Source organism: Echinococcus granulosus, assembly GCF_000524195.1.
Source record: "Echinococcus granulosus chromosome Unknown EG_S00128, whole genome shotgun sequence".
NCBI lineage: Eukaryota > Metazoa > Platyhelminthes > Cestoda > Cyclophyllidea > Taeniidae > Echinococcus > Echinococcus granulosus.
In genome coordinates, this window is record NW_020170508.1 from 64,720 (window position 1) to 90,390 (window position 25,671).

At 42.6% G+C, this 25,671-nt stretch overlaps 5 protein-coding genes across 5 annotated transcripts in view; 3 read left to right on the forward strand and 2 right to left on the reverse strand. All coding sequences in view use genetic code 11, as the record gives it.

The window, feature by feature from the left end:
* Positions 1 to 645, reverse strand: part of EGR_09014 (cement precursor protein 3B variant) — a gene marked incomplete at both ends in the record, with an annotated part of 8,199 nt that extends 7,554 nt beyond the window's left edge. Inside the window, one exon of the mRNA XM_024498263.1 lies at positions 562 to 645. Within this exon, the coding sequence (XP_024347318.1) occupies positions 562 to 645 (84 nt within the window). The remainder of the gene's footprint in view (positions 1 to 561) is intronic.
* A 10,857-nt stretch (positions 646 to 11,502) lies between these two features.
* Positions 11,503 to 13,299, reverse strand: EGR_09015 (cement precursor protein 3B variant; the record flags this gene model as incomplete). Its single annotated transcript, XM_024498264.1, has 2 exons — positions 11,503 to 11,532; positions 12,880 to 13,299. 2 exons carry the CDS (start codon positions 13,297 to 13,299, stop codon positions 11,503 to 11,505), a joined length of 450 nt encoding a protein of 149 aa, XP_024347319.1.
* A 1,981-nt stretch (positions 13,300 to 15,280) lies between these two features.
* EGR_09016 (U1 small nuclear ribonucleoprotein A) lies at positions 15,281 to 16,242 on the forward strand (the record flags this gene model as incomplete). Its single annotated transcript, XM_024498265.1, has 2 exons — positions 15,281 to 15,494; positions 15,563 to 16,242. The coding sequence occupies 2 exons, from the start codon at positions 15,281 to 15,283 to the stop codon at positions 16,240 to 16,242; spliced, it is 894 nt and encodes a 297-aa protein (XP_024347320.1).
* Positions 16,243 to 16,377: 135 nt separating this feature from the next.
* Positions 16,378 to 18,507, forward strand: EGR_09017 (U2 small nuclear ribonucleoprotein B''; the record flags this gene model as incomplete). Its single annotated transcript, XM_024498266.1, has 3 exons — positions 16,378 to 16,608; positions 17,316 to 17,510; positions 18,253 to 18,507. The coding sequence occupies 3 exons, from the start codon at positions 16,378 to 16,380 to the stop codon at positions 18,505 to 18,507; spliced, it is 681 nt and encodes a 226-aa protein (XP_024347321.1).
* Positions 18,508 to 19,881: 1,374 nt separating this feature from the next.
* EGR_09018 (hypothetical protein) lies at positions 19,882 to 23,704 on the forward strand (the record flags this gene model as incomplete). Its single annotated transcript, XM_024498267.1, has 4 exons — positions 19,882 to 20,047; positions 20,511 to 20,695; positions 22,446 to 22,539; positions 23,550 to 23,704. The coding sequence occupies 4 exons, from the start codon at positions 19,882 to 19,884 to the stop codon at positions 23,702 to 23,704; spliced, it is 600 nt and encodes a 199-aa protein (XP_024347322.1).
* Positions 23,705 to 25,671: the final 1,967 nt, after the last annotated feature.

Genomic DNA, 25,671 nt, shown 5'->3' on the forward strand with positions numbered 1-25,671 from the left:
TGAGGAATGGATAGACAATGGGGAAATTCAAAAGAACAGATTTATTAACTTCTCTACAGCAACAACAACAACAACAAGGGGAAAACAAATGGTAATTAATCTCTATTTGTCTCATCATGTGAGATTTCTCGCGAGGATTTGCAACACGTCGGGTGGTATTATTCCCACCTTTTTCCCATTTGAAGAAAATCCGCCTCATACTGCCAGCTTTTTTCTTCTGTCTGTATAAATGAGCAGTAAAGGTGTTTATCCCACCTGGCGGTAAAATAAACCACTACTATTTTCCCAACTCTAAGTCCTGACAAACAAGTCACAAACGTTTAAGTGTAATTAAAGCAGTTGTATGTGCCGGTTAGCAAAGCCATGTAGACACTGCTTTATAGCCAGCACTATGGCTCACGTCCAAAGTGACTACTGGAAGTCTACCGGTCCTAGTGGAAGAAAACTTAATGCACTCAGTCTTGTCAAATGCATTTGACACATTAAGTGTACTATTTGGTTCGCTGTAGTGTCCACCACCGTGAGTTATCCAGAGTCCACCTTTACTGCAAGTAAACAGACCAAAATGATATTTGATTTAGTAGTCTGCTGCAATTTCGGTACCCATCTTGGCGACATGGTGGACTGTTCGTGACGTCGGTCCATCTGTGCACGTTTTTTGAGGCCGTACCCGAGTATTTAATTTATCCAAGTGAGTTGACGTTTGGATTGGGGTTCAGCCAAAGTGGAATAGCAGTTGACATGGCACTTTCATGAGCGTATTTCACTTACCTCTATTATATTGTGGCAAATTCTGCTTGGAGATGCCGGACTGCAACTTGGAAAGAATGCGCTCCACTTATATTGTGTTATTCGAAGTAGACCTCCACAATCGCATAGTTGGAACCACTCCGTTAAAAGCATATTAAGCAGGTCTTATCGTAGAGAATTAATCAGTATGACAATGTTGTATTTCTGAGGAGATGGTAGACGGAGAGATGGGTAAATGGATGAATGGATGCAGGATGTATACGAGATGGACGGAAAGATAAATGGACAGACAATAGATGGATGGCTGCAGGTTGGATAAATGGGTACAGGGGGGATGAATGCGGGATGGATGGATAAATGTATAGGGGATGCATGGATATGGGATGGATTGATGGATGAATATGAAATGGACGAAAGGAGGGGTGGACGGGTAAATACAAGATAGATGGATGGATGGATGGATACAGGATGGATACAGGATGGATTTAGGATGGATGGATGGATGGACGAGCGGGTCTTAGATGAATAAATGGTTAATAAATGGATTGGTCTTCGATAGAAAGGCAAACAAGTAGATAAAAGCCCTCCAATTAAATGAATCCTAGAAGGAATAATGGGGAATGATACGGTATGTAGGAATGAAAATCAAGTAGATGGACGGATGGATGGAGAAACGGGTGAAGACAAGTTCACTTAGAGCACAGAGTCGTCCAAAGCATTAATAAACTAAGCTATATTTGTTATCCCCCGTAAAGGTAATTTCTCAGCAGAATTTGGTACTTTGGCATCAAAAAAGTCCTCATGGTAGAATGCGTCAATGATTGTTGCATTTCAGTAGTATCTAACGGCCCCTTCTGCTGTTACGCGTTCTTTATAAATTTCTTACCTCCCAGGTCAACAAAGGAGTGAAAGTCTCTCAACATGCATTGAATGAGACTTCAACCCGCCCATTCAGTGGCCACCAGGCTGTCCAAACGTAGAGGACGTAAAAAGAGTGTACATTAGGCGATGGTATTCACTTGTCCGGCGATTACTAGTCCATCTGTCAGCTTCTTTAAATATTTAGTCTACTTGCCCCACCCTATCCATCAAGATTCTGTCTATTGCACTTTCTCGACCACACCCATCCATCCATCCTGGCTATGCACACCTTGAATTCATTATTTCACAGATGCTGTTCTGTGTCCATTTTCCGCCTCAGATTTATGTGCTGTCCACCCACTCTTCTGTCCTTCCTGGCCACTCCCTTGAATGCGGTGTAATTGTGCTTGGTCGAGGGTGCAAAACGTACCACCACCCTTCTTTGATGTAGCCCCTGAGATAGTCTTTTTCCTTTCTTCCCCTTCCTTTCTCCTAAAGACATTTCATTATTCTGTTTGGTATCATCTCCTCTCTACTCAATGTGGCCAGCTTTTTGAGACCTAGTTTTTCTTATCGAAAGAACAAAGGGCGGTGGAGAAAGTGTGCTGAGTACTAAGTACGCAGTACTAGGCAATCCACTTCACTTGTTGTTTGGAGATCGTAAAGGGTAAGATGAAGTGCCTACTACATTCCATTCTACCCCTCTTCACTTGTCATCTTCAATGCTGCCATTCAGTGGAATGGAGCGGAAAGACAGTGAAGCTTAAAAGTCAAGAGGAGTTCTTAATGCCTTTTGAAAAGGAAAGTAATGGAGCTAAGTGGTTTTAGATTTAATCAAGTCTCTCTTGCATCGTTCGTCACTAGAATCATCATCTTATCATCAACAGCACCTCATAAAGTGGAGAGAGAATGCTAGACTTGTTAGCTAGCCGTGAAATAAAAAATATTTGCAGTTTTTGGCGCGTCTTGTTGCAGTTTCTTGATGTGAGATGTCGAGACTCAGAAAGTGGCGGTTGAAACCGATAGGCGCAACTTTGAAAACTGATCTGCCTTACAAACTGCAGAAGGGCAATCTCACGGTCTCAGCATTTGGCGATGATGGAGCAGCGGAGCACATCACCCATCCCTCTTTGAGGGCTTCATCACGTCTCTGAGGCCTCTCCGCTCTTGACAATACGGAATGTTGCTAGTGGCATGAGTGATGGAACACTTCCACATCAACTGGAAAAGTCGAGGAAATTGCTAACAGGTGACAGGTACTAAAAGTTAAAGGCTACCAATTTAATGTCCTTCGCTTATTCCACTTTGGAATGTCTGTGAAGTAACTGACTTGTGGCAAGAAATGACGTTTTATTTCAGGATTTCCCCCTACAAATCACTTATTTCAAATTCCACACTACCTCAAACCAGGGAGGCTGTCTGTGCTCCGCCTGTGTTCCACAACTGGAGGGGAAGCAGGAATGACGAATGAGATGGCTCTACTCGATACACCATCAAACACCTCGAAGGTGTCCAAGAAGAAGTTGTCCCCTGCTCAGAACCAGGCAGAAATATGAAGACAGTGAAAAGGAAGTCCTATTCTTACATGACAACACAACACCAGATGTCTCATTTCATACAGCATTAAATTGTCCATAGGGGAAGGAGCAGAGGTACTACCCCATCCCCATCCTCCAATCCCTCTCAAAGATATTTCCCCAAGTACTGATGATCACTTTCCCTAGACTGTGACAATCTTATGGGAAACGGTGGAAAAGAACGTTTTATAGAGGCGGGATTGGTAGCAACCTCGTGGCTCGATGGGAAGGGATGGTAAAGGTACGCCAAACAAATAGTTCAACGCATGAAATTTGCCAAGTTGCAAATCTTCCCAACGGTCACTCCAAAAAGACCGCATAGATGTGTCTACTTATTTCATACTCCAATGAAAAGATTGGATCCAGCCTCATCAATCCCTGAGTACCCATTGAAGAATTATTTTAGGTGTTTAAATTTTTCATGTCCCGTGTATACTGTTGCCGCAAAAAGGTGCTTCAGATCTAAAAATGGGATTTCGGCATTGCTTCTTTTTCGTCCTTACAAATTCATGAAAGTAGAAAATGCTTCTTTCCATAGCCAGGTTAGCAGGTGACTCTGAAAAGTGCTTAAGGATTAAAGCAGGCACCCTTTCAAACTTTATTTCCACGCATACTGCAATGCAAGGGATCTGATTACATCCAGCCTCGTGGTTGGGCGGAAGTTGCTGAGGACCCAAGGTGAGGGCAAATGCTGATTTCTCCATAAAACTCGGATGATTTGTAACCTCCCCTGCCCCTCCGCCCCCCAACGCTACACAATATGGGATGCCTTCCTCTAGCCAATCTCCTCAATCCCAGGGCCTGAAGTGACGGGTCGAAGTGAGAGAGCAAGAGGCAGCGAGAATGTTCCAGTCAAAGTGTTCGATTTTAAATAACCAGTGGAATTCACACCAAGCATAGAGGGGGTACTCGCTGTGTGTACATCAGTCGGGAAAAATGATTAATTTCACCATAAAACTTCCGCCTTGGCAGTTTACGGTGCTACGAGGGGATGAAACAGTGGTGCGTAAAATTCTAAGTAGAAAAATACTAACTTTTAAGAGGGGGGGAGGCAAGAAAAAACTTTCAATGCCTCACTGCCCTCCAAATGAAATTGTAACGAACGCCTTCCCCTTTGGCCTACATTTTGACACCACTCATTGCAAAAGGATACACATCGCTGCGATGAAGTCGAGGGAGAGGCAATTTACTGTCGAATCATTAAAAAGAAGCTCTTTCATTCACTGGAAGTAAAACATTATTTTACCTTTTTAATTTCGCTAATGAATCCGAAATCGTGTTTAGGTCATAGGAGGGTATATTCGGTTCCCCTTTTTGCTGTCGTGAGGCGCCAAAGCACCGCTGATAAGTTTTCCCCTTCCCGATGGGACCCAATTCAAACCCTTAGAAAGCAAAAAAAAAACACTCCTCATGCATTAACGCCTAACTTTTGGGGAGCAAGGGGAACAAAGTGTACCCCTGGTAAGCATTTTAGTAGTCGATTGGCAAATACACCAGGTTTTTTGCCACCCTGTCAGTTGTGAATGCGAATCCTCTTCGAAGAAAAGGAACATAATTGTTTAAAAGTGACTTCCTCCCAGTCAAACGGCTGTTTGTTTTGCTTAAACAATTGTGATTGCTGCATGAACAAAAGGGAGCCTACACTAATTCGCCGGTCATAGCCACTCGGTGCAAGCATTTCCAGGTCACCGCACAACTTTCTAAAGTGCGAAAAGCAATTGCTTTTTCGCATGAAAGTTCTAACACCGGGAACTGGACTATGACAGCCTGTTTTGCCCCGGGAGGTAGGACAGGAAGAAGGCGGGAGGATGGATTCTCAAACCTGTTTATGCCTCTGGCTAGCTACGAGACAGCCAAAAAAAAACAGCAATCAAGTCTCCCACCAGTTGGAGCAAGGAAAAGGCTTATTCATCATAGCCGCATAAATTTATGTGGGAAGCTTTTAGCTCTACCAAGGTCTGTTGTCCCTTTTCTCGCCCCTATTTGTTTACATACTCACTCTAATGTGGTCCAGTGCGGCGATAGAATCTGCTATTCTCGCTCTTTTTATGGCCAAATTATGTTTTGAACGCTGAGAAAAAAGACTAAGGAAAGATTAATTTCGTTGATCAGCCTCATTTTTTCTCCTCTTTATGTCAACTCTCTCTCCCAATGGATGCTTTAATTACGAAAGCAGCCTTCATTTGTCCTCCATTAACAGCGATACCCGCTATTAATTCAAGTTAAACCGTTTTGAAAAGAACGAGAAAACAAATTTGGAAGACAAGAAAGACATTTGTCTTTTTGCATGTCGTAATCCCCCTCTCCATGTATCTACCTGAAAGTTTAGACGCGGTGCGATCTGTCTGTGGAACCAGTCTCTTCCCCCTCTCCCCTCCTCCGGCTACGCCCTCCGACGTTTTCCAATGCTCTACACCGGTGGAGGTGTCATTGAATATGTCCTCTAAATTCTACTTCTCTCTGAAAAAGGTTATTCTTTTAGCTAGTGACTTGGTGGATTGGATTGGTGCTGCTCAAAAAGTGCCGTGGAAAAAGACAGGAGTTTGCTATGCATGGCTGAACCTACAAAAGTACAGCTGAAGAACGCAAAAAGTTGCTACATAATCCGGAACTAAGAGGCGGAAAGCTGAAGACGAACCAAGTGGCCACCTGGTCAGCAACAGATTTTAGCGAAATGGGAGAAATGGACCCGCCAGATGAAGTTTTTCACCAGTAAGACCTTTCATGGAAGAGTGATTAGCTCACAAAACGCTATCGTTCCAGATTGACGGTGAAGGACGACACCAACGATCCCCCGCCCATTGCCTGATTTTTGAAGTAATTACTCCATAGAAGAGGCACCAAAATAAGCATGCGCGGGGGCGATAACGCACTATGACACGTTTTTTAACCTCCCATCAATCTGATTGGTGATTCACCTCCCCTCGCCCTGACATTTGCTGGCCTCTCGACCAATAAGATGACCCAGGAAATAAGTAAATTAATAAGGCTATACTTCCTGAAATTCCTGCAGCACTGAAAGAATACCTCCTTGCGTGCCCGTCTCAAGGAAAGCGCCCCAATCGAGCTTTTTCCCCAGAATCAGAGATTTCAACGAAACTTCATGTCTTCATTTTTTTAAAAAGAGGGAAAGACTTATCGACAAGGCTCGCGGGGTTCGGGTTTACCACAAGAGGGGAAAAAAACTCAAAGTAAAGTATTTACCATGACTAATTTTCCTTTATTTGTTAATAGAGCTAAAGGAATATGCTCCTACCTGTTTCTCAATTTTGCCCTATTTTTAAATTAAAACTTTAAATTAAACGACTTACCAGCCACTTTTTTTTAAAATCAGATACAACAAGACCCGCAACTATTCATCACAAGTACAAAATGGTTGCTTTCTGAATCTGATTAGGGTGCCGGCGCCGAACGCATGAATCGCCAAGATGTGATTGGTTGGTCACTCCCGGATGTCGTTACAGTGCTGTACCCTGTCTCGTGAATAATCAGGAAAATCTTTTATCCCCTCACTATCCCCAAAAAATAGACCTCAAAAAGCGACGTCCCTTTACATTTGTGTCGAAATCAAAGGCCTGAAAGCTGATTCATTAAAGCAATGATCCTGCCCTATCTAACTTTTCCGGATGGACATGCTGTTACCTTCAAAAGTATTTTGCAATGTTAGATCTCAAATCCTTTGTTGTCAAGACTGCAAAGTCTTTATAAAGTACAGAATTTAAAAGCAAAGCAGCCAAGGAAAGCCCCTTTAATTAACCTTTCAACAGATGCCCAAACGCAAATAACTACAGGCTAAAGTCCCCTAGCAGAATGGGTTAGAACCGGTTGTTGTTTATTTAATGTCAAACTACATCTTACCAGTGAGGGGGCGGAGTAATCAAATAACTTCAATTTATGAACGGGTGAGACAATTGTAAGTGCAGTGGGTGTATTTTATTTACGAGTAAATACAAATTGTTTACTTATTAGCTCCATCGGGGAACCGCCTTAAAGTAAATTCCACGTGTCAGAGATTGCGAGAAAATGCGCAGAATTGCAATTGTTTCGGTGATGCGCATCAATGTCAGAGATCCGTGCAGATCCCTGCAATCTCATTGGTGCATAGACCCCAATCGATTTTACGCTGGTTATCCATCAACCAATGAGATCGACCCTACCACTAATTGACAAATTATTTGCACTAATTTCCTAGAATTTTTGAAACCGTCGAGAATGCAGTAGGGTTAACTTTCTCAAAATTTATGTAGGAAGGTCATCTCGTACACTGAAAGCCGAAAAAAGCACTTGTACAACCAATCTTGAGATTCAGTTAAAAAGACCCAAAAAATAACTGTAAAAACATTGAGCTTTTACTATACACAGTTCCATGGGAAGCGAAATTTTCATTTACGGAGAAATTTTTCTACCACATTTCGTCCAAATTTAGGATAAAAAAATCCAACCCGATTTCGGTTTCTTTTAGAAGTTCACTCAGAGGAGTGAATCTCTTCAGATGGCACACAAATGTGACACCTCTTCCTAGCAGTAAAAGATTACATTTTTGTACCTCCATTAGTCGTGCACCTCGTTTTGGCGTTACGGCGTCCCTCGACGTGGCATTTCACTGGTTAATTTGCTTACCCCCTCCCCCCCCCCCCATCTACGAATGACGAAGAGGCCTCGAAGTCGCACGACTCCATGACAGTAGACTAGGCGTGTTTTCCTCTACAAACTTCTTCATGTCTCAATTTTAATTATGGAGGTTAGAGACTTATCATGTGGGGAAAAAAAAGCACGCCTCTCCTATTTCATTCCTTCTCACGGTGTAGAGTTTCGTTTCAAACAGATTAATTTGGACGCAAGTGCACCAAATACTTCACTTGTCAAATGGAAGCATACGAATTCCTCCCTTGGTAAAAAACTTCTGGATAATTTACCGAAAATTAAAATAATTTTTCGGTCAAATAATTTTAAAACAGGTAACTCTCCACCGCCTCCTTTCTGATCGGTGATTGGTTAATTAATAGCATGAAAACAAACTAAAAAAAAAAACAGCTAAATCGACTTTAGGCCGAAAGTAATATTTTAATTCGGTAATTGGTGGAACATAAGGTAAAAATTTGCCACCTTGCAGTATAACCCTCCCCAAACGCAATTTAAAAAGGCACTGCCCACACTAAATGGGCGGCCGTACGGTTTTTTTCGCCTCGTTTACGGCTCTCCCAGGAATGATGATAATGTGGTGGAGGTAGTAAGTAACCGGGCTTGGAGACTCCCGTTTTACACTCCTACGTCCGTTGTTGAGCGAATCGGAGTTGAGGAAAGTGGGACTGGAGTCCATCTTTTGGACAAGATTCTATCGTGGATATATATTCACACAGGAAGTGCTGGATTATTTTATTTACTGAGTAAGGGATTGTAGTTTCATTTGAGAAGTTAATTAAAATAAAATGGAACTACATCTGACAGCGCTTTTCAATCATGCAGGGAGCAGGACAGGTGGGGGGAAGGCATGAGGCAAGGCATTCGGTCATGGCGGTCAGGCCCGGATACCACCTCGTGGGGTGACGAGGTCTCTTTTATGGCCAACATTTTTTCTTTCTCCTCTTTCTGGCATTATGCTGGGACGGCAGGGGGCATAAAACAATGGTGACTTCATAAGTTAGTTTATAAAGACTAAAAAAAATCTCTCGGCTCACGTCTCCCTCGTCAGGAGATTCATTCAAGGTCAAAGGCAAAAAGCACATTTTTTGTCCAGAAATCCAATCCTTTTTTGCAAGAAGGGGTGAGGCTACCCCTTCCAATTGACATTTTAAGTGATTTTAAAGGCAACTCCTACATTTCTGTCTTGTGAAAGAATCTGAGCATTGACATGCTCCGTGTGCTCAATTGTCACCCAAAGAAATGTCTGCATGTCAAATCCAAAAAAGCTTTTTTGTTTAGGAAAAGTGTTTTTTTCGCTTTGAAGAAAGAAAGGGTGTAAATCTTCGACCTCGTAGGGAAAAACAGAGGATGGGGGATTGAGAACACCCCGATTATTTAGGCACCCAACGGTGGGAGTTACATTTAATCATGCCAACCGAATGACGCCTCCCGCATTTTATTTTCTGAAAGAAGGAATCAGTAAAATCAAGTAGACGCAGCTTTTTTGAAAATGGAAGGAAAAATTAAAGCTATAATTCTAGAAGGAGGGGCGGATTTTGATCCAAGTGGATGATCCGAAGGAAACGGCGAAATCAGCACTGCCCTATTGACAGTGACAAGTGGTGTTACCTTTTTGCAATAACATCAAGAGAATTTCACGGTAGGTGGAAACAAAATAATTATCCCCACGTCAACAAATTGTGCCTTTCTAACTCATTTTATGAGCACATTCAATGTGGTTACCACTGCTTCGACATCTCGGAGTCTGTAACCAATGAGACTCCCACTACCAACTTATCGCATAAAGGGTGGGGGAAAGGTTCAACCACCAAGGAGATTTGCTAAACCACATCCTTTTGGCGTTTTAAAAAGCATGTTTCCAAGTCCTAGTCTAGTTTATGAGAGCTTTTGTAACACCCGGTAGTTTGACTGTACTATTTAGGCGAGAGCCGGTGAGTAAATGCAAACCTCATGGCGAATCGGACGCCATCGGTCCCCGCCCACGAGGAGAAAACGTACTCCGGACACGCATAAGCGTGATACCTCTGACCCTTTTATTATCACCACTCAATTAAACATATCCTTGACTAACCGGTCTGCTCGTTCCACGGGTATGAAGACTGAGGAGTGGGGGAGAACCACGGAATGGACGAAAAGGTTGCTCGTCTTCTAATAAGTTATTCGGGATAACAAGCAACTCCAATGCATTTCTTACGATTTGAAAATCTTTAAACTGCCTAATTAATCACTTTTGGGAACCGGTTTGTCTAAGGAAGGGGGAGAACACCAGTCCTTCCTCTCCAAACAAAAAAAAAACGAAAATAAACTTTCCTAGGAAGTAACTTAATTACCGGTTTACAGGTTAAATTAGCGCAGGTCACACGTTTGTCTTAGCATCGGGGGAAAAATGTGGGTTGGGATGAAAGTCTCCTGTTCCATGAGGCCGAAATCTCTCACTGCTAATAATGTCAGGGCATTTAAAACTTGACCACCACATCTGAAGGCGAGCACAAGGTCAAGGTCACACTCGAGGACCAACAAATTAGCCAACAAATACGGGATTTCAAGTGGGAAAACAGAAAATTACTGTTCTATGCGAAAAATATACGAGAGAGGTATTTCAGAGTTTCTTATTCCCTAATTCTTCCCTCAAACTCTCCTACTTTGATAGGGGGGGGAAAAAGAACACAAGAGTAGTGAAGTCCCCGCACCAATGATTTGGTACAAAGATACCTACATGAGTACATCGTATTTCTTTTTTATAACAAAATAAGGACAAATTGGAGTATGACTAGGTACGTATGCTTTTGCAGTAAAAGGTTCTCTTAGAAGAGACGGCAAACTCGTGGTGGACACGCAATTCGGACGTTAAGTCGCCTCGATTTTGGGTCGGTGTAAACAAACGCAATTACAATTTATGGGATGGGTCTAAAAATGTCCTCATTTAAGGTGGTCTTGAGTGGTGGATAGGCAGACTGGACGGACCTTGTAATTAAGAGGGCGAGGAAGGGGAAAAATCCCCGATTCAGCCATCGTTTGTAAAGCCCTACACTCGCCCAGCACCGGGTGTCCTAGTTTATGAAGCCGGAGACAAAAGGGCAAGACAGTGAAAATATTGCGCTTAGTGCACAAGACCTCATGGTGGTAAAAGATTTACAAGCCACCAAATAAACTTACAACTTTGAAAAGCCAAGATACCACTTGGATCTCCCGAGCCTGCGATCTGATTGGCCACTTTTTAATACAAAAATCCAGTGGTATGAAAGTGTTTTTCCCCTTTTTTTCCTTATTTTATCTTTTAAAAAGAAAGGTCTAAAATATACCACAAAGTTTTTAGATTTAAATTTCTTAGAGAAAAGAAAATGACCAATGAAATGAGCAGTGATAATTAAGTGGTGAATCGCTGCTTCGATGCACTGCGCCGAGCGCCTTGGTCTCGACAGGCTGTATCTTTGTTCTGCGGTACGGTCCTTGGACTAGGCGAGTAGTCTCTCAGCCCTTCTGCATGGTATTACTACGTCTGCGCCCTCACTACTCTGACTTATTACGACTTCGAGGGAGACACGGGACGCTACAATAATTTTTAACCACCTGTCAGGCAGACAAAAACACAGTAAAAGGATAAGTTTGCGTGGTGTTAGTTAAAAAGTACTTTTCTTGGAAAAATACGTAAGGAACACGAGCGCATAAGTCACTTGAGATCATTAAAGAAGCGCACCATCTATGAGACAATAGTCAGAACTGTGGAGGCATTGAGAGGACAAAAAGTGGATGGACAGTAATGAATTGGGAGGAAAGTTTAGCGCCAAATAACCTGTACAATCGTGGTGATGGCAGAACTTTTTTCATGTGCATGTTTACAGCACTTTCTTTATAAGTAGAGATAAGTTGAGTGGTTAATTGTGTGGGCAGTCGAGGAGGCAGAAAACAAGAACGATGAGCTTCAAAACTGGCACCTCATTTCATGTAACACAAGTCCGACCGTGTTTCTTAGCTGCTATTCAGCAGATTACACTCAGACGTTGACTGACTACTGGACTGAAGTCCTCAAAAAAGTACGAAATGAAGAGCGAAGTTCTCCCATTTAAGCTACTTTTTTGAACAAAGAAAAAATGCGAAGCATTCAATCAGCTAATTCTTGTGTGATCAAGCGCAAAGCGTTGAGACAGGCAAGAGGCCTTTCAGACAATGCATTTTAGATTTCCAGGTTTAGTGGGCTTTTTTAAAGATTTATCTTAAAGCCGATAAAATCGCCACCACGATCTTATTGTGTTCTTTTTTTAGCCACCTAGTGCCACGGATACAAAAAGCATTCAAAGTTGGTGATAACTGCACAAAAAAATAGTCTAAAAAAGGCAAAAGAGCGTTAAAGTTTGAAATTTTGTGAAATTTTTGTTGGAAATAAAAGCATTACTAAATGGAGAAAGTGAGTTACGCACCCAGTCCATGAGATAGAACAAAGCAAGAAACCAGGAACTGCATAATCGACTGCTAATTTTGTTTTATGGGCCGAATAGAGGGGAAATAGTTTCTTCTCTCCATATGCTTGCTCTGCAATAAAGTGCAAGTGGATTTTTCCGCACAATTATGCAGGTTTATTGCGTTGAGGTGGACAAAGCAGATGTCCAATTTTAAGTCAATATTTTGTGATAAAATGAAAGAAAAGAAAATGTTTAAGTGGTTTTAAAAAAATTCGGAGGATAAACAACTCATTTTACAGTAATTCTTTATCAAGAGGTCAAATGAAATATATTTTGAAATCCACAGAGTCAATTACTTGAGCAAAATGAAAAATCCACTAAAGTCAAATTTTCTCTGGTAAAATAAAATAAAAGTACACATAAAAACAAGCACGCGTATTTCAAAAAGGTAAAAATTGGTAATTCGGTTTACAAAGGATCACTTAGAAAAAGAGGACAATAGATCTCCAGCTTGATTTTCTTAAATACCTTAAATAAGCTATTTGTACTTCACAATACACTGTAACTTATTTAACTTCCAAGACTCGTAAAGCGTGTCAAGCGAAACTTTTAAACATGAAACCACAAGTTAAAGGGAACACACGAACCTGCAAAGTAGTAACACGGCTGATTCGTGACCACGGCAAACGAATGAGACAGAGGGACGAGTCGGGAGAAATTCGTGCGGCAACGGAGTCGGGTGAATACTTTACAGACTGCCGACCGAAGGTGCCCAAAAACTTGTGGATGTGAAGATCCACGATGCCGAACTGGGTTATGAGATTCCTTGCCAAGTGGACGATTGCCAAACCGTTGCGAGTGCACAAAATGGATTTGAAGTGAAGGTTTTGCACCGAGGATAGATGTGCCGGTATATGGTTATACTCAAAATGTTCTGCGAGTTTAGAATACTTGTTGTGCTTGTGAAAGGGGAAGGTTCCTCGGCGTTTACTCAGATTGACAATGTTTTGCTTGCTAAGACAGAAGGCGTTGGTGCACTCTGTAGGTTTGCTATATGGACATTTCATAGTACTGCTGCTGAAGTTATAAAAAGCTAAAGAGGTAAAACTTAAAATCTGTTTTACCGCTGTATTTCTTCCTCCAGGCCTCCAATGAACAACTTTGTACGAGTGTCCACGGTCGTCCAGTCACCCGAGAGAATGGATGTAAAAATTGATCCGTATGACGTTGTGAGTCAACAAGTTTGCTTTCCTCAACACCCATTTCAAATGTAACAAACAAGGCTTCGTAAAAACCACAACGTAAGGGTAATCATGAGGGCGCCCGCACCTTTGAATGGTGCGTAAATTACAAACTTATTAAGATAGAGCGACAAAACAAACAACGGAAAGACTCAAAAAGCACTTTACTCAAAACACAGCATTGCACCCCAAAAATCGTGGTTTTCTATTTATTTAGCTTTCAATCAGGTTCATTTAAAGTCATTTGGGCTCTTGACTAAAGTATACCTGGAGAATTTTGCAGAGAGTTAATAAAGCAAGCCCTCTGACACCAAAGTGCTCTAAAACAGGCAAACCTCCTTAACGTTTGGGTGTTACTCGCGTTTACACTTGTCTTTTCAATTTATGCTCTGTAGAAACTTACAGCATATTTAAAATATAAGACTTGCCTAACTCTATTAACACTGCACTTGGCAAAAAACCTAAAAACGCTTTTTCAATTGATATATATTTGTTAATCAACCCTTGGTTTTAATGAAAAGCTACCTTTTCCCGTCCATTGTAAATCACTGGGTTGCTGGCCTCCTAACCATGCTGGTAACCAAAAGCTTTTATTTGCCGAGTACATATATTTTTTTTCCCGAGTTGTATGTAATACGATAGTGGTTTGTCCCTAGGTTCTGGTGAGGCGCCACTTTTGTACTTTGAACTAGCCCCCTTGTGCCTCGCTGGGTGGGCTGGCCTTTTGGGCCATGCCACTAGCCCAGACACCTCCTCTGTGCTAAATATATGTATTCTCCCCAAGTATTGTGTCTTCTTTCGTCTTCAGGGAGTCTCGGGACGCTACAGTATGTCTTCTTTACCTCTAGAAAAGACTTAAAGCACTGCACAACATCTGTTGAAAACTCCTTTTATAGACTTTTGGGTTCATTTTTATTTCATTTCGCGAGACAATCTTAAAAGGACAATGTCGTGCCATGAATTAAATAAACCCGTCCCAACCGCACAAAGCAACCTTAGCAGCTCCCAGTGGTTAATAGCCGTGAGTGTCATTTTAAAGGTTCTGAATTTACCAACCATACACAAATTATTCGATGTCCCGCTTACGCTAGAAATGACTTACTCAATAGCTAATTTCTTCTCGCTTATAATGTGAACGTTCTCCTACGGAAGAACAAGTGCTTTAACATGTTGATAAAAGCTTTTTGACGACTTATGCTCCAAGAAATCTTTCGGTAGAAGTTGTGGTTTTCTAAAGCAGTTTCAAAATAATAATTTTGATTCAATAAAACAGAGCGCCGCTTTGAGTGTCTCACGTATCTTAAACTCAAAAATGGGCATCTGTTTAACTTGTTAAGTATGTGATGCATAGGGCGAATATCGGATTAGACACCTCTAGCTCTAAAGCATAAGTAAACTCTGCCATATTGGGCACTTGCCCTTCAGAGTATCACCCGTTTGGTTAGTGCGTTCTTAAAGGACTGTTAGTCATCTATTGGTATCGTTTAAAATCAGGTGGCTTTTGCTTGGATTTTTGTATCAAGATACCAAAATACTTTTAAGATGTAAATGACTTTATGCTATAGTTACATCATTGTGCTGACTTAGATGTTTCGATTGTGCTTTTTCTAAATAGGCCCATAACGTCAAAATTTAGCACAAACTTGTTTTTAGAAAAAGGTAGTCCTAATAACCTTCTGAAACGCTTCTTCTTTATTTGTGCTTTTTTTGCATCCACCAATAATTTGCACTAAATTACGAACACTTGGTGGAGAGCCACTTTAGCCTGCTTTTTCGTACTCGCTGCCATTCTGACCTTGCTGCAAAAATGAGTATTGGTGCAATTCCAACTGCAATGATCCCTCCAGCTGCTCCTGGTGTACCTGGACATACTGCTGGTATGGCATCAACAGCACCCATTCTGCCTCCAAATCACACCATTTATATTAATAATCTTAATGAAAAGATTAAAACTGACGAGTTGAAGAAATCCCTTTATGCGGTTTTCGTTCAGTTTGGACAGATCCTCGACATCATTACGGGTAAGCTGGCTTTAGAACATGAAGCCTCTGTGGTTTTTTGGGGGTTCACCTAGTGTTTTCTCTTCTAGGTAAGTCTGTAAAGATGCGAGGTCAGGCGTTTGTTGTCTTCTCCGAAATTAGTTCCGCTCGTAGCGCTCTCGAGGCAATGCGTGGTTTTCCACTCTATGAGAAGCCTATGTGCATAAATTTTGCTCGCACTACCTCCGATATCATCGCCAAACGCGAAGGGACTTACGTTGAACGTCCTAAGCGTCAGCCGCCGCCGCCACCACTTCCACAACCGACGCAGCAACAAAATTCTACAATCGATGCAGCTGCGCTGATCGGCGGTGGCAGTGCACGTGCTATCCGCCGTCGGCAGCAACGTCTCGCCGCTGCTCAGGCCGCTGCTTTGGCAGCAGAAAACGGTGGTTCAGCAGCCGGGGGACCTTCTCCATCACCGCAGTCGTTGTCAACTTCTGCATCGCAGTCTCATCCACCGCCCATAAACCCGGCCACCATTCCCGACCAGCCGCCAAACAAAATCCTCTTCCTCACTAATCTTCCAGAGGATGCCAATGAAGCCATGTTGGGCATGCTTTTCGCGCCGTTTGTCGGTTTCCGGGAAATCAGAATGGTCCCTTCTCGTCACGACATCGCCTTTGTAGAGTTCTCCAGTGAAACGGAAGCCGCCACGGCTAAACATGGTCTTCAGGGCTTTAACATTCGCCCCGGTCATCCGCTGCGAATCACTTTTGCAAAGAAGTGACTGTCGTTTAATCTGTGCTCCCGTTTTATTATTAATAAAGCGTTCTCCCTTTAACTGTCTCTCTCGTATTATATTCTCTTTTGAGAGCTGTGTTTTACCTTACGGACCATGGTTGTTGTTACAATTTTTAAGGTGATGGATATCCGCCCAAATCACACTCTTTACGTGAACAACCTGAACGATAAGATGAAGAAAGCGGACTTGAAGAGGGCTCTTTACTACCTCTTCTCGCCTTACGGACGCGTTCTGGAGATAATTGCAATGAAGACGCCTAAAATGCGAGGACAGGCTTTCATCATCTTCCAGGCTATCACCTCGGCTACTACGGCGTTAAGGGTGCTACAAGGATTCCAACTCTTTGACAAGGTGATTTGTCTCCCTCCCGATGGAGCTTTTTTAAATCGGGCTGATCTGTGGGCGTTCTTATCACTTTTTTTTTATTTTTAAAACGATTGGTGAGGACCGTTTTTCGATGCGGTGATAAGCTGGCTTGAAGAATTTTAAAAACGGTTTCCACCGTGTACGTTCTTTGGAGTTTTTACTTTCCATCTTCCCTGTTATGTTTTGCTCGATGTCAAGGGTGTCTTTATTGAGCTATTTTAGTGCGTTACTGTTCCGATTTTCATTTAAATAGCGAATAAGTTCAAAGAGCCGGAGGCGAACTCACATTTGAGTAGTTACAGCTATGTGTTGTCCAGCGATTGAGGCAACAATTATATCGGTAAATTTGATGTCATCCCGGCACCTTTTTAAAATATCTCTTCGTGTTAGTCTATTATCCCACTGCAAAGATTCCCCATTTTTAATTGATGCTTGATTCTTCCATTATTCACTTGCTCTTAATCTCGCTCGGCTTCTTAACTCTGCTTCTCCTCGACGCTCAACGGCGATTCCATTATATGAAAATCAACTCAGTTCAGATTTGCTAAACCTCATGCCATCAAAGGGTTTGAAATGAATCTTTAAGTACACAGTGCTATATTTTGAAAAGAAGTAAATTCTATTAGTTCTTGATTCACTTTATCCTTAGTTATCTATCCTAAAATCTCATTCATCTTACCCCCTCCACATAGCCCATGCGGATCCAGTACGCGCGGAAGAACTCGACGCAAATCGAGGTGTTGCAGGGTGTGAATGCGGAGACCCAGAAGAAGAAGGAGGAGGAGCGGGAGAAACGGCGCAGAAGGAAGTTGGCTCAACGACAGGCCGCTGCTGCTGCCGCCGCTGCAGCTGGTGCTGCTGGTGCCGTCGTCAACGGGCAAGTTGGGGTAAGCCATCCACTCATTCAAAACTCAATCAACAGTTTGCTGATGCTCTTTTTTCAAGCCGGAATTTCATGCGATCTTACTTTGGTATGCGTTTTGGTTTCCATTCACCGAACTGATGAAATCTTTGGTATCTTGTTTCGTGAGGTGGCATTTTCAAAAGTCGCTGTTTTTGTTTAATGACACAGATATTCTTGGAGACCTGTAATTGAACCCAAGGTAACTTTAAAATCTTCAAGCTTCATTGGATGCGAATAGTGTTCTCTCAAATGTCATGCATTGTGAATAAAGAATAAGATACAAAATCATCTCTATTGTATGGTTAGGGATCGGTTATGGTGTTGTAAAGAGGCCGTGCCAATTTCGCAGATACAGGGTGCCTTGGGCGTCCTGGTTGGCTTCGTTCAGGACCTCTATAAATGGATGCTAAAAGGGTTATAGTGGAGGAAGTTTCAGAGAGACTGGCTATTTTGTGTCTGCTCAAGTCCTGCTTCTTGGCGGCCTATTCTTCAGTAGTGTGCCGACAGCTGAGGATTGAGGGATGTGCCAACCATCTGCAGCAAGTAGTCGCACAGATGCTGAAATTGGATTTCAAAACGGCAATAAATCCTACCATTATTGGTTCTAAATCTGCACGCTTTGTTTTCCACAAAATTAAGCGATCCCGCCTACTCTGGTGTTAGGGTGTTGTCTTTAGAATGTCCTACCTACAGATCACCTAGTAGCCGGTGTATTTCCCTTTCAGGCTGATGGTGAAATCGACACCGAGCCACCGAATCGTGTGCTCTTTGTCAGCAACCTACCCGAGGAGACTACTGACGCAATGCTGACGATGCTCTTCAACCAATTCAGCGGTTTCAAGGAGGCTCGTCGAGCCGTGGGTGGAATCGGTTTTGTAGAGTACGAGACGGAGGCCCAGGCGACGGCCGCGAAGGTGACCTACCACGGCTTCAAACTGACGCGTACCCATGCCATCAGCGTCACCTATGCCAAGCACTGACGTTGGTCCACCATTGAGTTGTAATAACTTTGCCTTTATGTACAGTCCTGTGTATGAATTCTTATGCCATAAAGGGCCCTCTTTCCTACTCTTAGAATGTGTGTCTAAGGACAATTTAAATGGATGAATTTTAGTTCTTGCATCTAGCTCTAAATTGGCTGGTGAAATTCCTTTTTCCGGTGCTTGTTTCAAGGTTTTCTAAATGGTGGAATTTGATTGGTGGATCATTGGAAAGCTCAACATTTCATCTGACGTATTTGTATCCTCAATTTGTCGCGAGCACGTTGATGTCTTTTTTTTGTCCGCCATGACGGAGGCATTGTTGAATTGGGTAAGAGTTTTTGTTTTCTATCTCGACTTTTCGACTCAAATCAGTGTTTGGTATTTGAGAGTGCTGATTTGAGCGACCTTGTCATCTATGGCTTGGGTGAGCATTAGTTCCTGCTACGAGAATTTAGTGTGGGAACCGTGGGTGCTCAAGTCGACCTGAGGCGTTTGGTTTTTGCTACCAAAAGTGTGTCAAGCTGCAATTTCCAATCGCCATCAAGTATATTGTGGGTAACTGCCGTTCGGCCTGGATCCTGTTAATCGAGATTGCAGGAGTTCGTGTCATTAGGTGTCAAAGCGACAGCGAAGATATCAAATTCCAACTCGGTGGCAGCCAGCTTAGTTGTGCGGCGTTTGAATGGCATAAGCTTTTCAAGAACGGCCTTCAGCGACGACCACGATCTTGATGTTTTCTTGCCTACCCATGGAGTCCCTGATTAGCACAAACCTCCTGCGAACCGTGGATTGGATGTCATGTCGCTCTTGTCCGATGGCTAGGGGTTGATCCAAGAGCCCCTTCTGATCACAATGTAGCTGGCAGGGAATCTAAAATCGCTGACATGTTTCTATGCCTTTCCTGGAAAGTGTCTTCGGAGCTTTTGCATGGAGCATATTTCCTTACGTTCCTGGTTTTCTCAGCTGATGAAGGTGACGACAGATTGCTGCCCTTGACATGGCAGTGTCGACTTACATTAATGATTGGAGGCAATTCTTCATTTTCATCAGGCGTGAAGAGGTCTTCTTGAAAGTGAGGCATCCATCTTGAGGTGATTCGTCACCATCTCCGAGTGGTGCGCTCTACTACCTCCACATCACCAGTTTTGATTTGGTTTTAGCAGGGCCATGTGTCTCAATCGTTCATTCATTTGTTCTTGACTCATTTTCGATCCATGTATTTACACAGCCATCCACCCTGTATCCATGCCTCCTCCAGTCGGTACCCATCCCATATCTCTTTTTCCATTCCACATCCATCCTTCCATTGAAATAGATGTGGAGCCGTGGTGAGGGGGTAACTCGTTCGTTTATTCATGATTCATTCGTTCTATGAGTTATTTCGGATTCATTTCTTTGTTCATTTTTTCACTCGTCTTCATTCCTTCATTAATTTTTCATAACTTCTCAATGTCTGCAACGAGTCCACGAATTGACTGGCCAATTTTTGCCCCGAACTTTGCCTTCCAAACTGACAAATTTACGGGGGAACTTTTAGGTATGTTTCCCTTTCCTGTGTTGTTGTGATTGACTCCGTTTCTCGTGTCACTTTACGATGACAGGTAAACTAGGCGGATAATCCACGCCAGTCGCATTTTACAAGCATTTTTTTCGTAAATTTTAGTATAAGGGAAGAAAAGCCAAATTTAGTCACCGTTGTCATTTTTAGTGACATGCGAGTCGATTGTTGTCGTGTAATGGGCGGTCACATCCTATCGCACCGCAAACAGATTCGGCATTGTAAAACCAAGAAAGGCACTCCTTACTTTTTGTGGAACAGCTAAGCCCGTCAGTTCATTGTTGGTGACAGAGTTGAATAGTGGATCATTTGGGCCTTGGGGGTGGGGGAGGGGGGCAGTTGATCCTCCCGCTCCCCGAGCCCATTTAAGTAGTAAGGGTTCCACAGCCTAAAGCAACTTTTTATTTGTGTACTTCTCTTTCCTTTATTTAATAGAAATTAGGTTTTCATGCCGCTTGGTTATTTTTTCCCTGCAACGAGTTGTCAAAGGAGGGTATTTTAGCAACACCCCTTTGTGGGTTGCCTTCTATAACATTGAAATTGGTTTTGTTTTTTTTTCTTTTAACGACGAACTGTCGTTTAACCCGTCTAACCTCATCCTCTGGTAGCTGTCAATTTGACCACCAAGTGATCAAACACCCACTTGGCGATTGCATTTTGGGACGATCTCTTCTTCTCCTCCGAGGTCATGACTCCAAGTACGTGGTGCTCGAATCCTCTTTGAAGGTGACAGACGATGGATGGGAGAGCGAGAGACTCCATGTGGTTGTGCGTACCTACATTCGATTGAATACAACTGACAGTCCTGACATGCATGACGTGTGGATTGTGACAGGAGTAGCTGAAAGCACACGTAATTGCGCTGACACAACAACTTACTTACCTTGTCTGTCTGTAATACCAATGCCAAAAATTGGAGTTTCCAGGTTTGTGAAGTCGCATCGGACTTCCATTGGACGAAGGCTTCAGCAGGGATATCTCCATTGACCGAGGTGCAACGTGAGCGTGCAAGCGGACCGAGTCCGAGTCCCTTTATCGTCTGACTGACCTTGGCCCCCGGGGTGAATAGTGTCACGAGACACTAAGGTGCCTCTATGAAGCAAGCAAGGAATCAGGAGGGCGTGAGTAAGAGCACAATCATTTCTAATGTTTGGAGAGTGGCAATCAGTGGAAATTGCTGGAGACTCGAGCAGGGAACCATAGCAAGAAGCAACTTCAGTGGAGGAAATACGCTTTCCGATTCATCAAACCTTTCAATTCGCATTTCAAATGCGCAGAATAACAATCTGTCAAACACACGACTGAGGAATTGATGGTGACTTTTGCGACTAAATTACTACACATTGGCGTATGAAGAGCATCCAGCTTGAATAATGGCAAATGGAATGACGAAATATCCTTGAATGGCCAGAAATTGAAGGAAGGACACTTGCAGGGGTCGTTTAATTAAAACCGGAACTCTGGGTACTTTACAAGTCTGACAGCTGCAGTCTTTATTCGTCGGTTTGGTACGCTATCATCTGGAAAACCTAGAACACACACGGATTTCCCATCATCTCTGAATTAGTCTTATTCTGCAATAGTTTGCTTCATTTACTCTCCCTCGGCAACCACCACGTGCTAACGTCCCGATGGCAGGAAGACTCGTGAACTCCTCTATCCAGGACAAGTTGCACGTAGGTGAACGGTGTAGGAGGAGGAGGCGGAAGAAGGGCAGGTTACTTCTTGAATGTTTCCAGAAATGATTGCTGTGCTGTCGACTTGAAAGTCGATACACCCAGACTTACAGCAGGTGGACGTGTGGCCGATTACTTCCATCCGTTAACAATATTACACTGCCCTACCGTACAGCCGAGCGTGCTACCCCCGCACCATTTCATGTCCTGCTGTGCTGTGCCTTGTTGCATTTATAGACAGTCTGGTGCCTCATGTCTGGATTGGAGGAGATTGGATTGAACTAGATTGCACTGCACCACACTGAAATGAGACGGAGTGGTGCGGAGTGATGCAAGGTGAAGTTACATAGGGTGTGGTGGCTTCTGCAACTCGCAATGGGGCACTTGGGCGGACCACCTGCCACCGTTTTGGGCAGGTGCCTGAATACGAAGCCCCTGTTTAGTTTGAACGTCCTTTTGTTAACATCCACTATCAAATGTGGAGGGATTAATTATTTGACGTGAGGAATGTGCTGTGGAAGAACTGGCTTTATGTCAATTTAGTTTTTTTGCCACCCATTCGGTCGTCTCGAATCCCATTTAGCCAATCCGCCATTACCCGCACAATGCAGGCTGATAATGTAGGTTGCGTTTCAGAAAAGATTACACAAACACTTTCTTAGTAAACCAATGTAGTTTAATTGTGCTATTTTTTTCTCCAGTTTATCCGTGTTTCAATCGTGGGATGCTTGGCCCTCATGGCTGTTACGATGCCAGGAATTGGTATTGCTCATATGGATTCACCTCAGCAGCAGTGTAATGTCACAAAAAGCTGCACTTTTCACTCATTCCCTTACTCACTAGAAGACCTTGTCACGATTCAAGGCCGTGTATCTTTCACCATCGCACTTCATGCCCCACTTTCCCGACTGCTCGTAGCTTTTCTCAATACGGTAACACTTTTTACGTTGGTCACTGTTTTTGTGGAAGCGTTGATATGGCTGCGACTTGCTGATACTTATCTTTCCTGTTTTCCATTGTTTTGACAGAAAAATTGGCGGTTCTGATCCCATAATGCCCGTTTTTGCTCGGGGACTTGCAAGTGGCTGTCTACTGATCTGTTTATAAGTAGCATGAGGCGGCACTGTGTCACTGGCTATATAAGACCACGCTATCAGAAATGGTTTCCCAAAAGTAGCTTTCTTCTACATTGACGGAAGAGTCGTGGGGTTTTCAGCATAGAAATGATAGGAGCAAGGCTCAGCAACGTGTTAGCCGAAATGAAAATATTCACCTAATCAAGTATCTCTCCGATATTTTATTTTAGCTTTCGTAAATTTCTCTTGCTATGAGTTAGGTTGTCTGCACTAAAATTCACTTTATTTTAGACCATTTAATGCTTATATAATGCTGGTCTCTGTTTTCATCTTTCCATTGATGAACTGACCTTTTTTTCAGTGTGGCAAATCCCTCTTTGTGCAAAAGCACTTTTGAAAGTCTTTAGAGGCATAAACTGCTACACACAACACAAGTGACGTAAGTTGAACTGGTTTCATTATATCTCTTTCAGTCAAGCGTTAAAAAGTAATCGGTAAGTGAGGCTGAGCGCAGTACCATTGATGTGGGCCACACTAACCTTGAGAAGTAGCGTGACCCAACGGCGTGTATCGCAACCTCCCCTACTGCTGTAATTGTGTCTTCAAATGGTTTAAAAGCTTTTAAATAACTGCCAAAATGTTAGTTTGATCATTTGAAAATACATACTTAGACCAATCACTGATTGACTCTTTTGCCGTCAAGTTTATTTCTACCTACCTTGTTTGTAGTTCAAGTCAAGCTGTACTTTAATGACTTGCATATAAGAGAAGAATTTCCGTTGTGTTTAGTAGATTTATTATGTTTCATAATGCAACAGGCCTATCAAATAAAAATAAGTTGGATTACACAACAAAATCTTAGCAGACGTGAATGCACAAACTAGCTTCGGTCACTTTCTCCCGCTCTCTCGCTCTGTGTCTGTATCTGTCTTATGTTTTCGTTGTGCATTTAAATCCAAACTTAAAAATGACTGCAGCATTACAAAGCACTCATCCGCTTGCAAGTAAATAGTGATTAAGTCAATTTGTTCATTAGTGAGAAGTAGATTACTTGGAAGTGTCGGAATGACTCAGGAGGATAAATTCTTTTACTCATCCAGTGCTCATAATGCATTTAAGGTATCGAATACACTTCTTTTTGTCTTTTACTATATCTTTCCTTGTTGACTGAATACCAAAGTGATTGAAGGTGTTTGAAATAATCAATCTAAAGGTTGTATCAACAGAATAAAAGTGCGGGAGCAGTGAAAACGTTGTCGAGGCCTTAAAAAGTGACAAAGAGAAGAAGATATTATTTGCATCCTTTTTAAATTTTTTAGTTAAATGTCTTGGTAAATTTTTGTTTATTGTTGGAAGGAGTTCACTCTTTCCCCGACTAAAATTGTCTTTAGAAATTTGATTTTTTGCCAAGACATCACTGAATCACTTTTTACGAAGGTTGGGAATGTATTGTTTTGGTTTATTTTTGTGTTGGCTGCTTAATTGTAGGGGATTTTTGGCCCACCCTAAGGATGAGGCACTTCGGCGACATTTACATCCTTTTAGTATTTCCCTATGTTCAAATTTACTGGCTCTTTCGCACTGATGTGGCTTATTACAGCTATTAAGGTGGCTCAAGATGCTATTACGTAAAAAACTGTGGAGCACAGGTCAACTTTGAATGTGTTCTATGATATCCAAATACTGTAACATTTCCATCAACATGATCACTGCCGAGCAAAGTGTAAATGTTTTAGTGGATCATCGTGAATAACATGCAAGTTAGACCCCGATTTTAACGTTTTTACAAGTCTTTGTTGCAGCATTTGCAGAGTGAATGCTGCTTTTAGTCGCACCAATGCCTGGAAAATCCAGGTACAATCAGTTTTCCCACTATGCTTGAGTCACCCTCCTCTATGACATCCCGCTTCACTTCGCCTCCCAGGAATATTCTTAATCTGCTCTGCTTAACCTTATCACTGTACAACGAGTTTCACATTGGTTGAGATTCTGGCAGGAGGAGTTGACCTACCAAATGTTTACAGGCATGACTGCTGTCCTATCGCAGCATAAATCGAAATATCCAGACTTGTAACAAATGGATGTGTAATTGCCTGTCCTAGTCATGACAATTATATGCCTGTCTTACTTTTGAGCGACTGTGCGGCCTACCATTCCATCGTCGTACACTATCGCAGCGTACCCTATCGTATTGTGGTGAATCGGTTCAGCCATGCCGTGGCATGCTGCATTTAAAGTCTGTTGTGGATGAGTTATTTAGGTGACATTTTACACCTTTATTCTCGCTAATAGGAAAGGCAGTGAATCAGTGCAGCTTGCACATACTCGTTACCACTGATGGTTGTCATCTGAATCAAAGGTGTCGGATGACTGGTGTCTGGAGTGAGTTGAAATGGACTGCACTACGCAGTGTAAAATTAAGTGGAGTTTTAAGCAACTTGAAGTGAAGAGTGGTAGGGTGCAGTGGCCTACCACTGTGCCTCCCACCCCCTCGGACAGATGGTGATTGTTAAGTTCCGGATTCTTTTAAACGCCAATCCTTTGAATTTCGGCTATCATTAGTGAAGGGATTATTTATTCTACAGGTGATGGGGTCGTTTTAAATCCTCTTTAACCCATTTGGATCTCGCTTTACCACCACACTGCACATCACCTGCTCTCCCTCTACCTACTCACTCACCCGTGAGAGTTTTTTTCTCTAGAATGTGTAGGAGATATAGCCTCGTTCTTTTCTACATCCTTGATTGTTTTTTTGTCTTCCCCTAGACAATTAAAACCCCTTATAGTCACCAGACAGTTGCGAGCGGAACAAAAACTACATTCGGAATGAAAAATGTGGTTGATTTGAGAC